Raw genomic sequence first — 15449 nt, 5'->3', positions numbered from 1 at the left:
CTCGAACGGCGGCCCACTCCGCCCCGCCCCGCCCCGCCCACGCGCACCGAACGCTAATTCACGCCACCCGTTTTAATTGCGCGCCAGTGTAATTGTCTCCAATCTCCATGCATCACGTTGCAGCGTAGCAGCGTCGCGGCACTCGAGGCTCACAGGCTGCAGGGTAGGCAGCCCGCCCCACACGACGGCAGCGCGGCGGCAGCGACGCGAAGACAGGACGCGATGACGGTCGGAAGAGGGAAGCGAAGGGCTTTGGACGCGCCGTCCCTCTCGCACTCGCGGGGCGTCCCGCAGCGAGGGCAAACGCAACGCAGTTCGGCCTGCTGCACGGCCCAACTGCGCATCGATCTTCATCCATCGGGGCCGCCGACACCGCGTGGACACAGTACAGCCCGGCCCGCGGGTTCGATACTCGCCAACAGGGGCGTCTTGTCCTTGGCGGGTGTAACAGTGTAACCTGGCCGAAGCGTCGGCCGTGGCAGTGCCGTGGCGGGCGGGCTGCGACCACGACGAGCACGGCGACCACGACACGGCGGACGAGGCTGGAGAACACGGACCGCCCGCTCCTCCCCCGCCGCCGCGCCGCCGCCGCGCACAAACAACACGTCCTTGCCAAAAGCAGCCAGCCCGCCGCACTTCTCTCTCATTCCGCACGAAATGTCTTTTTATCCCCGGCGGTGGCCGAGGAGGCCGTGGAGGCCGAGGGGGTCAAGCCAGAGCGCCGCGGCCCAGGACGGCCCAGGACGGCCCAGGACGGCGGCCCGGACCGGCCCCAACCACCTGAGGGGACGGGCCGAGGAGGCCGAGGAGGCCAGACGGGCCGAGGGGGGCTGGAGTCCCCACCATCATGACCAGACGGATCAAAACAAACCGCCGCGCCGCGCCACGCCACGCCGCCCTTGCGGCTTGCTTTGCGTTGCTTTGCGTCGTCGACCCTGCAGCCTGATTCCAAGAGTCGCTTTCGTCGCTCTGTCCCTCTCGCATCCATACGGGACGCCCCATGACTGCGAGAGAGACAGCGACGAAAACGACTCTCGGAATCAGTCTGCAGTGTGCCGCCCGCCCGGGGGGCTCTGCGGTGAAGCATGCATTCAGAGGGGCACATGAAGAGGGGGGGGGGGGGCAGCCGGGGGCAGCAGCGAAACTACAGAGAGTACACCAGGCTGCATGATGATTCCGAACAGTACCTTCGTCGCTCGGTCTCTCTCGCACCTCCACGGGGCGACGCCACTGCATGGCACTAGCCTGCTGACGTCACACACTGCGGCGGACCAGGCTCCAAACCTGGCCGGCAAAAAGAGCCCCAGCCAAGCATCCCCCCTCCTTTTTCCAACGGGACTGACTCTCCCATTTCAAACTTATCTCGGCGGCGTTTAGTCGCCGCCCTGCTTGGCCCCGCCGCACGGTGCTAAAGATAATATTTTGCAAACAAGCGTCACGAGCTCCACGACACCGGCTTTCCGTTACGGCGCCGCCAATCGGGGCCCGGCAGCCCCGGCGTTCTCGGGAGCCCCATTCCGAAAGCCCAATCGGCGACATTCATTCCATTGACAAGACAACTCCCGCGTGAAAACAAAGACCCAGCCCCGAGGTAGGCAACACGCGCGGCGTCGCGGCGGCCAAACGGGGCCCGGTCGCACACTTGACTTGACTTGGAAGGCTAGACCACGTACATACACGGGACCTGCCGGCCTGCCCCGGACCGGACAAACGCCACGGGTCAACGAACGGGCCCATAACTTGCATCAAGTTTCATCAAGTTCCTAAAGAGGTGCGGAGGTCAAGGAGCAGGACAGGGCGTACTAGCGCCACGCCGGGCACGCTTAGACGCACGCCAGGGTACGCCACGGCGGCGCGGCCTTGCCGGGGAGGGCTTCCACCCCTGGGACGGCCCCCCCCCCCTTTTCCCTCACCAATTGAGGACTTCCGGTTCCGGGCAGCGGTCTCAACAACAGTCCGAACGCCATAAGCCCGAACCGGCGGGTCGAGCGTTGACCCCGCGTGGACACGGATACGCTGCTCGAGCAGCTCAGGGTGTGTGAGTTTTGTATCAACGTCGTGTGGTGGTGGCGGCCGACATGTGGCGGGCCAGGCGAGCCAACCAGTAAGCAGTGGGTCGGATGCTCAGAAGTGCCCCGCCCTTGACGCTTCCGGTGGCAGGCTGGCAGGCAGGCAGGCAGGCACCCAGCCATGTGCCGCATCGCGTCGTCTGGCTGCTGGGACCCCGGGTTCGTCGATCCGTCCCTCTCACACCCCCAGGAAACCCCCTATGAGTGCGAGAGACACAGATCACACTGCTCGGAATCCGTCTGCAGGGCGGGGAATTTCAAAGATGCAACGGGCCGACGACCGCTCCGCTGAGCCGGCAAGAAATCCAGCGCCTAGTTTAGTTAATAAGCTGTTAAACTCGACGCGGTGGGGTGGCGCCGTCCACCGGACCAATGGGCGCGCAAGACTAAATTTCGGCCCGCATCAACAAGAACCACGTCATGCAGCCGAGTGGCACGCTCCAGAGTGGGTACTCAACCCCCTCCCCTTGCCCCTCCCGCTCCCCCCTCTCCTCATCCTGTCTTTCATCCCATACTTTAAAGCAACCTTCATTTTCGCTTCTTTATGGAAACCTTGATAGATTCTAAAAAAAATACGTACTTTGTCTAAGATATCAAACTAATGTGCATGCGTCAACATTTCACTCTTTGCGAGTCAACTTACTTGCTCCGACAGCCACATCGCCTAAGGGACCTGAAGAACTCTCCTGAAGGGCCCACGCGTCCTCATCTTCATCCAATTCGTCCTCATTCTCCAGCTCTGCAGTGTGGGAGGTTTCCCCTCTGTCCACTGAAAGATGGGAAAAATAATAAGTGTTAAACATTTACATGTACTATAATTCAAAACAACACCCTAAACAATACATGAAAATCTCCAAAATTCATAAGCAGTGGGCCACATTTTGGAGAAGGACATTGCACAACGATACTTCTGACAATAGATAATAGAACTGTTGCCCACAAAACTTGGGTCAGCACCAGTTCAAATTCTCATTTGAGTAATCAAACTTTGACTATGTTGCTCCTCAACTAACAAACAGGGCGCTCTCAGCAAAAAGACTAAAAAAACTGATTCTCCCAAACTTAGATCCACGAACGGGACAACGAATTCATGCATTATCAAACTCCTCAAAGCCTACAGGAGCACAAAGAAAACAATGGGGATGACAGGTTTGACATTGTGTGTTTCATGCAAAACCTGCCGTTAATTACACTCAGACGGAGCTTGAGGACACGATAACAAAATCGACAAAGTTGCAACACGACGGGGAAGCAAAGCACAGCTCAAAAATTGTAAGATGGAGAAACACAGCTTGGAACGATGGTGCAGCACCATCGTCATACAAAGAGGTTATGGTTGACTCATGTGACTTGAAAGAGAGCAAATTCGTCGAAAATAACTCCGAGGCACTTAAAAAATGAAGACAATAACGCTAAACATAATGCGAAAAGGACTGAACGTAGCAATAAGAACAAAGTAGATTGCATTCATGAATGCTTTTGGGCACTGGCAAATTTAAAGAATGTGATACATAGGGCAATAATTCAACAGATGGTGCGCTACGTCTGAAGCGGTTACTCACCTCCATCAGAGTCTTCGCCTACGTCCCGATTCACCATTTCTGCAATATAAAAATCTTGCTTGCACACATCCGGGTCGAATTTTATCTGGCCCACTAACAACAGACTTGCTACTTACCCGCCATGATGGAAGTGAAACAAAATCAGAGTCCGAGTTGCCAGGTAAATACCGGCCGGATTCCCTCAGCGCATGGTCGTTCTAGCTAGTTGGGGCGGACATTTTCCCTAAACCAATGTAATGCTTAAAAATTACAATGCGAACGTGACGTAGGACCAATTTAAGTTGATGCAAATGTTCCAGTGAAATCGGACGAACGGAGCCTGCCGTTTCACTTGGCGAATGATGAGTTTCGAGCGCGAAATTTCCCGTATGCTGTACACCAACCACAACACAAGCGATTTGTTTTTGCAGAAAAATTTCGGCAGCTTGGACTGCTGATTAGGTTGCTTAGAATTTCAGGGACTGAACGGGAAAATTTGTTGCAGGATGCGTTTAGTCTGGGGATAGTTTGGTGCGAAACAAAACAACCATTCTTATGTTGGTAAAACACAACCCACCCCCTCCGCCCCCCTCCACTGCTTCCCTCCTTCCCTGCTCTGCTCACATAAGCACACCGTTTAGTTTGCTAAGGTTATTTGCATCTCTGCAAATCGTGAAATATGTACTAAGTTGTTAATGTTTTCAGTTGTACTTCTCTTACTTCACAGCTTCGTTTGATGTTATGGCTCAGCTGTACGAGAGATTCCTGAAAGTCCTTCAAAAGTGGCCACTCAATGCTGATTATCCTCCCCCTCTGAGGTAAATAATACTGCTCCTGAACAAATTTTTGTCTCAACTTCAGTGACAGAGCGTCAAACAAAAATATTTTACCATGTTTTTTTTTACTGCGTGCCACCTGCCCTGTCCTTCTCTCAACAGATATTTTTTTACATTACAGGAGCCTTCCTGCGCACTTAAGAGATCAGGGTAAAGCTGCTTTCTCGGCTAGAGGAGAATTCTCGGGAGATACACTGCAGTGTGAAAAACGCCTGAGCAGTCTTGAAAGACTAACAACGAACCAAATCGCTCGTGCCTATCCACGAACCCAACAAACAGGTGCCTTAGGTTTGACGTCCGATCAATGTGTTTTTGCCTTGTCCGATAGCTATCAGAAATCTCTGGAGACATCGGCAACTACATCCTTGTTTCAACGTATTGTTAGTTCATTTAGACAAGGCTCAGGTAAAGAAAAAGCCTAGATCTGTGCACTACAATGGCCAATTTTCCTGTCTCATCGTCACAGCTTTGTAAATTTCTTTTCAAGAGATTAGGTAGAAACTTGTGTACAAATCTGTCCGGAGGAGAATCTGCGCTCATGTTAGATGAAGTTTTGAAGCAGCTCGATTTAAAAGATGGGCATACTATTCTTGATATGACATTTGGTGAAGGCTTTCATACTGAAGCCATTTTAAGAACTAATCCTACGGTCAATGTGATAGCTTTAGACAGAGATCCTCATGCTTTCCTTAGAGCAGAAAAACTTGCGGGGAAATATCCTGGTCGAGTGAAACCTCTGTTGGGGCGTTTTAGTGACCTGCCAATGCTTCTGAATCCATTGGGAATTTCACGAAATTTCCTTGATGCCATTTTCTTAGATGTAGGCTGCTCTTCAAAACAGCTCAATGATGCAGGACGTGGTTTCTCTTCTGAAATTGATGGCCCATTGGATATGAGAATGGATGGCTCTGATTCCTCTGGCATTACAGCTATGGATGTTCTAATGACTGCCAATGAACATGACTTGGCTCGAATAATAAGGATATATGGTGGGGAAGAGCAGAGCAAAAAAATTGCTGGAGCTATTGTAAAATGTAGACATACATTTGAACCTTTGAAATCCACGCTACAGTTAAGAGATTTTGTTAGAGGAATTTGTGATGCAAAAAGCAATAGAGCAGTACAAAATGTATTTTATGCTCTACGAACATTTGTCAATAACGAATTTAATGAACTTAATTATGCTATGCTCTTGGCAGAGCAATATTTGAAGAAGGGTGGACGCATTGTATCATTAACATTCAATCACTTAGAAGATTTAATTGTAAAGAGACACATCACTGGTAATGTCTTGGAAAATAACCCAAATCCAGTCCCATTGAAATATTACAGCCAGTCTTACAATTTGACCCCAGACGAAATAAATGAATTGAGAAATTCCCAGTGGTCACCCCTGACAAAGCATGTCATAACTGTAAAAGGGCATTTTAATCACCCTGATGGTCGTGTTAGAAAAGCAAAGCTAAGAGGAGCTATGAAATTGTAATCTAGGAACAAATTGGAATTGATATATTCTGTGTAATGAATCATATTAGTACAGTAAATAAAATATTGACAAATAAAACGACTTTTCAGTTCCCTATTTTAAACAATTTTGTAGAAAATTTATCATTGAAAGCATGCATAAGTTACCAGCATACCACACGTATGAGAAAAGACCTCCAGCTTGAAATGCCCGCTTGTTTTTCTCCGAACAGTGGTTCCAGTCTTACCAACCAAATCTCGAGAAGGGGTTAAGACTTGGTTAAAAGTCAAACAAATGAGGCAAAAGTGAAACTTGAAGGGACCAACATGTGATATTTTCAAAAAACAAGAATAAACATGAAGAAATTTAAAGAAGAGTGGACGGTGGACACTGTCTGGACTGTTTCCAAAGAGCTGACAAGTGTTTATTTGCAGCTGCTGGGTGTGGGGTGAATAATCTTCTCTCCCCCCCCCCCTCCCCCTCTGCTCCTGCTTAATGTTTGGTTAGTTTGTCACATCTTCTCAACGGCTTTATTTATTTTTGTCCATGCTTTGTCAACCATCGTGGCCCCGAGCTGGATTTTTCGGAGAGTCCTTTGTTTAAGGGAAACATTTTAGCTTAAGTGAGTATTGTCACTTTCATACTGTTTTCTCAGATGGAATGTAGACTTTCTGTTTTGACAGTTCGACCTCACTTATCAATGCAGTACCGGCTCCTAGTCATGTTGCCTTTAGTTTCCTATTTATTTCAGTCCAAGGTACTACGCACATTTTTTTTCACATTCAAGAGTTTCCCTGTACATGAAATGACCATACCTGAATTCACTTGAATGCGTTCACATAATGTCAAAGTCAACGCACTAATATATATGTTTTGTTAGCTTTCATTTCTAGTTGCATCATGTCATCTCCTGCTCCAAAGTCTCCTGAGCAATCAGACAAGACTAAGAAATATGACAGACAACTCAGGTAAGGCACTTATTCGGTGATTGATGGTTGAAGCCAGCTTCCAAATGAGACAAATCCAGAAAGTTGACATTGAAGAGTTTCTCTTTCAGATTATGGGGTGATCATGGTCAGGCTGCCCTTGAAGCATCCCAAGTGTGTCTCATCAATGCCACAGCAATGGGAACAGAAATTTTAAAATCTCTGGTTCTTCCTGGCATTGGTGGTTTTACTATTGTGGACGGGAAAAAAATTGCAGAGGAAGACATTGGATCGAAGTGAGAAGAATTTTCATTTGTTGTTTTCCTTTGGAAGTAGTTTTGGGAACAAATTGGTTACTTACTGTTTTGTGTCGGTGCAGCTTTTTCTTAGAAGCTGATAATGTTGGCAAATCCAGAGCTGCTGTGGCCTTGCGTTTACTGCTGGAATTAAATTCTGATGTACATGGAGATTCTGTAGATGAGGATGTGGATCAAGTTCTTGTCAACAACCCTGACTTCTTTAACAGCTTTCATGTTGTGATTGGAACAGCATTGTCAGAAAGGTACTGCTCAGATCAATGTAAACCCAAGGCTAACTTACCTTGTTTTCAACTTTTTGTTGGTTTTGTTCGGTCGCAGGACACTGACAGCTCTTTCTGAAAAGCTTTGGGAATGTGGAATACCTCTGATCACTTGTCGCAGTTATGGTTTCCTTGGATACATGCGTATTCAAGTAGCTGAACATACTGTAAGAAATGCTTCAATATCATTTTGTTAATTTCATTGTCGTTTTATCGACTGCACATTTCATGTGTTGTATTTCAGGTGGTGGAGTCTCATCCCGATAATCAAAATCCTGACCTGCGCCTAGACCAGCCTTTTCCTAGCCTTCAAGAGCATGTTGAATCCATACAACTAAGTTCATTAGAGCTGAAGGAACATGCTCACATACCGTATGTGATCCTTTTACTCAAGTTCTTAGAAAAGTGGAAAGCTGAAAAGGGACCTTCCCTTCCCAAGGATAGAAAGGAAAAAGAGCAATTTAAGGAGATGATAAGACAAGGTTTAAACTTTTTACTTTCTGCTAATTAAGAGTTTTCTCAAATCCATTGTTGTTTTATTTTCAAATTGTAAATCTAAAATGCTTTAGGTCTTCTGGTGGATGAGCATGGCAATGTAGAATCTGAGGAAAATTTTGAGGAAGCTATTAAAGCTGTGAACTCAACTGTTCAGCCGACTTCAATACCTTCTAGTGTTAAAGAGATACTGGATGATGATGCTTGTGTCAACCTCACAGCCAAGGTTTTTTTTTCTGTTTACGTTATGGTGATTCTTGTTTTTGTTTAAGTCTTTTCAGACTTCAGTTCATGGCTTAAAATTGTTTTGCAGAGCAAACCATTTTGGATTATGGCTAAAGCTATCAGAGACTTTGTTGAAAATGAAGGAAATGGTAACTTACCTTTGCGTGGTTCTGTTCCTGACATGACAGCAAAAACTGACTACTATGTTGCTCTTCAGCAAGTGTAAGGACGTTTCTGTGTTTTTTTTTTGTTTTTTTTTTAAATCTAGTTTAGTGTTGGTTACGTTTAGCTTTTTCTATTCTTGTGAAATTATGACGTGTGCTGATTTCTCAGGTATCATGAACAAGCGGCCCGTGATACCGACGTGGTATATCGCCGTGTTCAGCAGCTTTTGCACCAGCTCAATCAACCTGCAGACACCATTTCAGAGTCTGATGTTAAACTATTTTGCAAACATGCAGCATGTCTTAGTGTAATGAGGGGTACCAAAATTGCGGAAGAATATGTCTCAAAATCTACCAATGCTGCATTAATAGGTAAGCTAGTGAGCATTGAAACAAACCAATCAATGAGTGATGTATAATCCTGTGAGAAAAAGAAATTTGTTTTAGTCGGGTTTGTTCTAACTCTTTCTTTACTTTTCTTTTCTTGTCTCTCATCGTCATGGAAATATTTTCAGCTCAAGAGCTAGAGAACCCAGACAGTATGATGGTGTACTATGTTATGCTTCGTGGAATAGATCGATTTTACTCTGAATACAATGTGTACCCAGGCGAGTTTGAGGTAGAGCCTGATATAATCAAACTGAAGGTAAGTTGTGTCTACCCTTTGTGCTGTATTATTTCTTCAATGAAACCTCAAAGTCTTGTAAAACTGTGATTGTTGAAAACAGAGTTGCATATCAAAACTCTTAAGTGAGTGGGGATGTGGAACATTAGCCAAGGATGACTATGTTCATGAAATTTGTCGTTATGGAGGAGCTGAACTGCACTCAGTTTCATCATTTATCGGTAAGTATTAAACAAATGTTCCCTTGTCATTTCTTTTTCTTGTGAATTTGGTCACAGAGATCACTTCTATTTATTCAGGTGGCTGTGCTGCTCAAGAGGTCATCAAATTTATAACTCATCAATACAAGCCAGTTAATAATACTTTCATCTATGATGCAATGACTTCAAACTCTGTAACATACAGTTTTTGAGAAGTGGTCTTGAGAAGCATGCTTACTTGACTGATATGGCTCTCCTGTTCCTCAAACCTAGTGTGCTGGTATGTGTGTGGAAGGTCCCAGTTCCCGTTTCTTTCTGATTGTTCTTATTCTCCACAAATTAAATTGATGGATGAAATCGTTGCTTGTTCTAAACTGAATTGTTACATATGGAAACATAATTTAAATCTAATCATAACAGCTTTTTTTTTTTTTTTTTTCATTTTGCTTTTCTTTAATTAGCTTTGTAAACCAGTCACAAACAAACCCATTTGATTATTGTTCCTTTTTTTGTTTTGTTTTTATACTTTTAAATATAATGGATTTGTTTTCAACAAGCCAAACAGGAAATACAATTTTCTTAACCAACAGCCTATTAAATCCTTAGCTATCATGGCAGAACTCCCAAACAGCAACAGAATGTAAAATAGCATAATCATGCCTACAATTCTAGAGCCTTTGCAGATTCTCTCAGATTTTCATGGTTGAGTCATGGTAGAAATTGTTCATCACTAAATAGTGTTGCAGAACTGTTCAGATATTTAGCCAAGCCACCACTTGGGGAAAGAGAGAGTAGAAATTCACAGATGACTCCTAGTTTGCAACATCTCAACTCTGAAAAAATGATGGGACGAGCTTAACTCTCACATGGCTCTCAAGCTTAAGGCAAAACATGACCAAAGTATTGCACTTCTAACATTTAATAATTCATAGTAATTACATAACAATTTTTTTTTTCTTTTTCTGACAATTTCTTGCCATATGCTTTGTAGCATTTTCACTATTAATAATACACACCATAACCAAGATGACATGCTGACACCTATCATAAGTATAAAATTCTGCAAATCGGACAATATATACTCAAAAGTTTAAAATGCAGCTATTATACTTCACTAATGACTTAGTGTAGGATTATGTTTTTCATTGTGTTGTGAAGCCAACACCTCAAATTGACTGACTTTAGCAATCCCTTCCATTTGCAATCAATAATGATCATAGGTACTCATATTTTTGCTTGAAGGTGAAACCTGACTGTAAATGAAGGCTGAGGCAACCATAAAGAATAAAATAAGTCAAGCAAAACAACCAATTTATCACCTGACCCAAAAGAGTGTGGCTCCAAATGTCTTTAAATTCCTGTTTAATTATTCCTAGCCAAGGAAACAGCTAATAACATACATCCTAAAGGACTACAAGAAAATTCCTGAGTATTATTAAATTACTCTCGGAAACATTCTAGGATCTTATGCCATTCGTTGCAGTAGATATATGTCTGCAAGATTCTTTGTTTTGACTTCTTTCCCCACATACTAGCAATGTGTGGGATCAGAAGCAACCAATGGCACAAAATAAGGTATTGAGAGGTGAAATGAGGCCAGCACTGTAACGTGCGAGTTCAGAGAGACTACAATTCTTACAAAAAGGCGACCTTTCTTCTTCAATCAAAACATGTTTAACTAAAGCAATCTTCAACCATGAACAGGCTTGAAAGTTTGCCTGAAGATTGCAACCAACATCAACATATTTCCTGCTTTCTCTTTTAAAATAACCCAAGGAAAACAGACGTCCTTCACAAATATAGAAGTACAGCATTTATACTTATAACCAAAGACATGTAACTTTATACATAAATTCATAGACCAGAAACATTTTTTATTTCATTTTGCTCAAAATGGTAATTGTTGGTAGTATCAGCCTAAACACACAAAAATTATTTACAAAACGTGCCATTATTGACTAAATTTACATTTTTACATCTAATCTGGACTCTTTTATATCAGGATGTTCCAATGTATTTTATAAACAAATGGATTTCTTCTCCAGTCTCACAGTTAATATTTAGGGTGACAGAAAATCAAATCATAGTATAAATGAAATCTAGATGGTCGAAAACTTTAATTATTATTAGAAAATAAACGGTCTCCAAATCTTTAGTCTAAGAAGTGATTGTAAACATCCCTAAGAGCTTGGTGAAACCCACAGAAAACAGAAGCTTAAGTAGTTCCAAAATTAAAGCAAAACATAAATGATAATATTTAAAACAGGACAGTCACATGTCACATCTGAGAAGCTTTCTTTCTGAACTTTTTAATGAAGTCAACAAATAAAAATCAGATGTGTCGAAGAGGACAGATATTGAAAGCATTATCAATGGTTTGAGCAGAGCGCTAAAACACACCATGTAGTGCCACTTGTCTCTTTAAAATGATGAAGAGGGAATCACAGAAATGTTTGCTGTTAACATTTATTTGGAGATAATCAGCTAAAGCCACAACTTAATGAAAAAGTGATATCAATCCCCTCAGCAAACAACTATCTGAACTTAGAAATGACTACTCATAGAAATTTTAAAAGAATAAAATGTCACACAGACAGGAGAATGGTAAAGGCATAAGAATAAGATGACCAAAATACACTGTAGTAACAAACTCATTTTATAAGTTAAAGCTCTCCAAAATATGTTATACACAATCAAACACAGAGGATACATCTGGTTTGCTAAAAAGGACAGTGCAGGTTCCTCTATAGAGAAGTGAAAAAATGCATTTTTCTATGCTGCTGGAAAATTTATGCAAAATGTGACAGTTGAAATCTTATCACCCACTAAAAACAAGTAAAACCTATAGGAAAACATGAACAAAAGATCTTTGACTTCTTTCCTACTAAATCCGAACTTATCTGATCTCAGTGATAAGAAATTTGTAAAAGCAGAGCACAAACAAGAATTAAACAAAGCTAGACTGAAGGAATTGCTTATTATCATTACCTCTTACTGGGAGACCTGACAATAAAGGAAACAAAATACAGGAGTAAGCATTGAGCTTTGCAACACAAGGTAAATAAATAATGTTAACAACTAGCGCAATCTTGATGTGTCACAGCCTATATAAACGACAAGTCAGAATAAGCTGTCCATAGGAGACAACAATTTCATTCATTTTCTGAAAAGTAGCTAGGATTCCCAATGTGATACAAACTCACATTTAAAAGAACTTTTGAGAACTATAGGCGGAGGGCAGTTTGAAAGCTAATGATACTCGCGCGCGCATACTCACACACACACACAAACACACACATACACAAACACCAAAAAGATATTACACCTCAAAATATAAATATCACTTATAAGTCAATGAAAAATGAGAAGCAGGTGAATAGATAACACAAGAGATTTAAGATGAAACAAAATTGAAGCGCCCCTGGTGGGTTAAAAACAGTAACTGATTTAATAAGCTTCAGAGGAGCCTGCACTTGGAAGGAATATTACAAGCACATTGTAACTGGAGAGAAACTCTCTTCATTCAACCACTAAACTAGGCTCAGAATTAAGCAAAATATGATCCAAATTACCAGATGTGGCCATAGTGTTGGATATATAACGTATAGCAGAGTCCATAAACAACCATCAAATGGTCAGATAATATGGAACAACCTATATTTTATCTATTCACAACTGCATCTTACACCTTAAGCCTGGCAAATTTGAGGGTCAATTGAAATAGGTAAAAATTTTATATTTCTTTTATTTAAAAAAAAAAGGGGGAGGGGCAAAATGCTTTTTAAGAAATGAGTGCAAAGGCAAACCACTTTTCCTACAATAACACTTCAGGGATTCACTGATATAGAGAGGGTAGAGAGGGAGTACAACCAAAGCTCTTGTATGGGAATTAGAATTTATCCACTAACATTAAATTTTATGTGGAATGGAGACATGACTAAGGCAACAAGAGAGAGAGAGAGATGGAGGGAAGGGATACACATACTGTTGCCGAGAATAAATTCCATATCAGCAAATTTGAAGCTGCATTAAGTACATGCAATCAAAGGATAAATTTGCCAAGGACAATGCCCACCATGCAAACAACAATTGCAATGATAACCATCACGGGTTGAACAGGCTGTGCCGCTTGCTGTGCCATTGATGAACGCATTGGGACTGACTGGCTGTGGCCTTCTGACTTGCATAGGAGTTGAAGTCTCAAGACCTCTTCCTGATAAGTTCAAAAGGAAGCACAACAAAATTAGAAATGATTGATTCAGTTTAAAGCCACACACAAAAATAGATTCAGAATTAAGTTCAGAAAAGGACACCAACCTTGAGCATCATGTTTTCATGTCGCAAAGAGCTTTCATCTTCCCGTAGTTGCTTTACCTCTTTCGCAGCTTTTTGTAGTTCTCCGTCTTGATGATGAATGCTTGGCTGTACAAAATATGGCTAATATGAGCATTGTGAATGGACTAAAGCTACACTACTTTTCAGACAAAAGAAAAAAAACACACCGAATCACCAATCCTCTTGTTCTTGTCTTCATGACTTGGTGCTGAATTAGAAAGAACAGCACTTGATGCTTCCACAGCAGGTCCTGTGCCAACTGTGTTACTCTCCTTTCTTTCAAACACACATTTCAACTTTGTGCCCATAACAGCATCCTCTTTAACATCCTTCCACTGCAACAACAAAACCAAACAGTAAAAGAACAAGGCAAAACTTATATATCATGGTGGGTAAAAGACGATGTGGATAGTAAACAAAAATCTGAACTAACCAAAGATTCCAGATTATAGTCTCGATCAGGTACAAAAATGGACTGCACCATGAATTTGTGTTTATTTTTCTCTGACTGATCAAAGTCAAGTGCCTGAAGACTCACTGAAAGACATTTGAAAACAAATACATTTAAATGTGATCCATTCTCAATTGTATCTTATTTTGCACATCACCTTGTATCAGTTTCCATACTCACCAGCAATGTTGGTGAATTCTTCCGGTTCCAAAACTCCAGAATTTGGCCGAACACAATATTTCTTTGGTGCTGTTGTTTTAATTTTAAAACCAATTGTTTTATCTGAGGGATTTGTTAGTTTTATATATGACGTGATCGGACTTTTGAATGACCCTGCAACATAAACAAAACACATGAATTTTGTAAAACGATAACTAGCCAAGTTGGTCAAAATTTAACCCAAATCACAAAACAAAAAAGTTATTTTTCAAGAAAGGTGGGTGTTAATATAATTCTTATTCTTGCTTTGCAGTACTCTAAATTATTTGCTGCAAAATATATCAAGACAACCCATTAGATTAGAGAAGGCCCTTCCCAATTAAACCTAGAAATTGATGACACGATTGAAATATTTGATGAACTTTTATATTGAACTAGAATCACAGAACCTGTACACACTAGAATGTATTGCTTGGAAAAACTTGAAAAGGGTGCTGACTTGAAAGATTTTTGTGCCTTATTGCATATTTTAAGACAAAAAATGATAATATTGACTTAACCCTAACTAGGTTATAATTATCTTTGAAGGCAGCATATGAAACTTTTATCACTCGTAATTAAAACCTAGAAAAATATCAACAGGTTAAAAAAAAGAAAACCATGTTTAAAATGCCCTCACATATGAATAATCTAACAATTATATTGTGTACAGAGGTAAAGAAAAGATGACCCACAAGGAGGGTGAAGACTTTGAACGAACGAAGGTTGAACAATGTAAAGCGGATAATACCAGACAGTGTTACGGAATGAAAAAGAGAACACAAAAAGTGCCAAGACGACGCCGATAACGAAGTAATATGCGACACAGGTCAAATCTTGGAAACTGTCATCGGTGGCACCCCTAGGAAAACCCGTACAAAACGGTTGGGCGTCGGAGGCGAGGGGGCGTAACGCCAGACATAAAATTAGGGAATTTTATGTCGAAACCAACAGATGAAAACTAGATGATAGGAACGTGTAATTCGAGCAACAGACAGAGACCTCAAAAGCGCATTAGGCCAACATCAAAACCTGGTCCATTTTTTTTCCTCCTCCGAGGGTTCAGTAGAATTTTACACTCACCTACAAACTTCAGCTCATGTTGAGGCTCTATGATTAAAACCTGGTCCGTTTTCGACATGGTCTAGGCGTGTTTACAACCAAATTTGAAACAATCAGATTATTAAAACACAAAAAATGACAAAACCGGGACAGCTCTTCACCCAGTCTTCACCAAGACTTCTCAAAATTACGCATGCGTCACGGCGGAAACATAGCGTGTGGCGCACACTGTGACGTCATATGCTGCAAAATTATCGCACTAGATTTGAAAAGTTCT

General features: G+C 42.3%; 5 protein-coding genes across 10 annotated transcripts in view; 3 read left to right on the top strand and 2 right to left on the bottom strand.

Annotated features, from left to right (window-relative positions):
• The window catches only part of LOC117640332 (serine/threonine-protein phosphatase 4 regulatory subunit 1-like), a 31620-nt gene extending 27649 nt beyond the window's left edge, over positions 1 to 3971 (bottom strand). For 2 of the 3 annotated variants that reach the window (XM_034376757.1, XM_034376762.1), the window contains exons 1-3: positions 3748 to 3971; positions 3632 to 3670; positions 2713 to 2838 (exon numbers count right to left, since the gene is read on the bottom strand). In XM_034376757.1, coding sequence (XP_034232648.1) covers positions 2713 to 2838; positions 3632 to 3670; positions 3748 to 3754 — 172 coding nt within the window. In that variant the 5' untranslated portion in view covers positions 3755 to 3971. The remainder of the gene's footprint in view (positions 1 to 2712; positions 2839 to 3631; positions 3671 to 3747) is intronic. The other variant, XM_034376758.1, reaches the window with a different exon arrangement.
• Positions 3972 to 4105: 134 nt separating this feature from the next.
• LOC117640341 (ubiquinol-cytochrome-c reductase complex assembly factor 2) lies at positions 4106 to 4895 on the top strand. Of its 3 annotated transcripts, none has more exons than XM_034376781.1 (3): positions 4106 to 4167; positions 4338 to 4428; positions 4568 to 4895. In XM_034376781.1, exons 2-3 carry the CDS (start codon positions 4352 to 4354, stop codon positions 4866 to 4868), a joined length of 378 nt encoding a protein of 125 aa, XP_034232672.1. In that variant the 5' UTR covers positions 4106 to 4167; positions 4338 to 4351; the 3' UTR covers positions 4869 to 4895. The 3 variants fall into 3 exon arrangements, with proteins under 3 accessions (XP_034232672.1, XP_034232673.1, XP_034232671.1); XM_034376782.1 differs by having other exon boundaries at positions 4123 to 4141; XM_034376780.1 differs by lacking the exon at positions 4106 to 4167 and adding an exon at positions 4184 to 4260.
• Positions 4857 to 6010, top strand: LOC117640337 (probable methyltransferase-like protein 15 homolog). The gene has a single exon (XM_034376772.1). The coding sequence runs from the start codon at positions 4883 to 4885 to the stop codon at positions 5930 to 5932; it is 1050 nt and encodes a 349-aa protein (XP_034232663.1). The 5' UTR covers positions 4857 to 4882; the 3' UTR covers positions 5933 to 6010.
• Positions 6011 to 6372: 362 nt separating this feature from the next.
• Positions 6373 to 10305, top strand: LOC117640335 (NEDD8-activating enzyme E1 regulatory subunit). 2 transcript variants are annotated; one of them, XM_034376767.1, is made up of 12 exons: positions 6373 to 6533; positions 6792 to 6879; positions 6969 to 7133; positions 7217 to 7399; positions 7476 to 7584; positions 7662 to 7899; positions 7987 to 8138; positions 8226 to 8359; positions 8471 to 8673; positions 8817 to 8947; positions 9030 to 9147; positions 9226 to 10305. In XM_034376767.1, exons 2-12 carry the CDS (start codon positions 6812 to 6814, stop codon positions 9336 to 9338), a joined length of 1614 nt encoding a protein of 537 aa, XP_034232658.1. In that variant the 5' UTR covers positions 6373 to 6533; positions 6792 to 6811; the 3' UTR covers positions 9339 to 10305. The 2 variants fall into 2 exon arrangements, with proteins under 2 accessions (XP_034232658.1, XP_034232659.1); XM_034376768.1 differs by lacking the exon at positions 6373 to 6533 and adding an exon at positions 6556 to 6668.
• Positions 10306 to 10758: 453 nt separating this feature from the next.
• Positions 10759 to 15447, bottom strand: LOC117640338 (vesicle-associated membrane protein-associated protein A-like). Its single transcript, XM_034376773.1, has 6 exons — positions 15194 to 15447; positions 14093 to 14245; positions 13895 to 13998; positions 13629 to 13796; positions 13444 to 13548; positions 10759 to 13339 (listed from the first exon to the last, which is right to left on the bottom strand). Exons 1-6 carry the CDS (start codon positions 15249 to 15251, stop codon positions 13169 to 13171), a joined length of 759 nt encoding a protein of 252 aa, XP_034232664.1. The 5' UTR covers positions 15252 to 15447; the 3' UTR covers positions 10759 to 13168.
• Positions 15448 to 15449: the final 2 nt, after the last annotated feature.

The sequence above is a fragment of the Thrips palmi genome, unplaced genomic scaffold, assembly GCF_012932325.1.
Source record: "Thrips palmi isolate BJ-2018 unplaced genomic scaffold, TpBJ-2018v1 HiC_scaffold_12, whole genome shotgun sequence".
In the NCBI taxonomy this organism is placed as follows: domain Eukaryota; kingdom Metazoa; phylum Arthropoda; class Insecta; order Thysanoptera; family Thripidae; genus Thrips; species Thrips palmi.
This window is presented reverse-complemented; position numbering and strand designations above follow the sequence as displayed.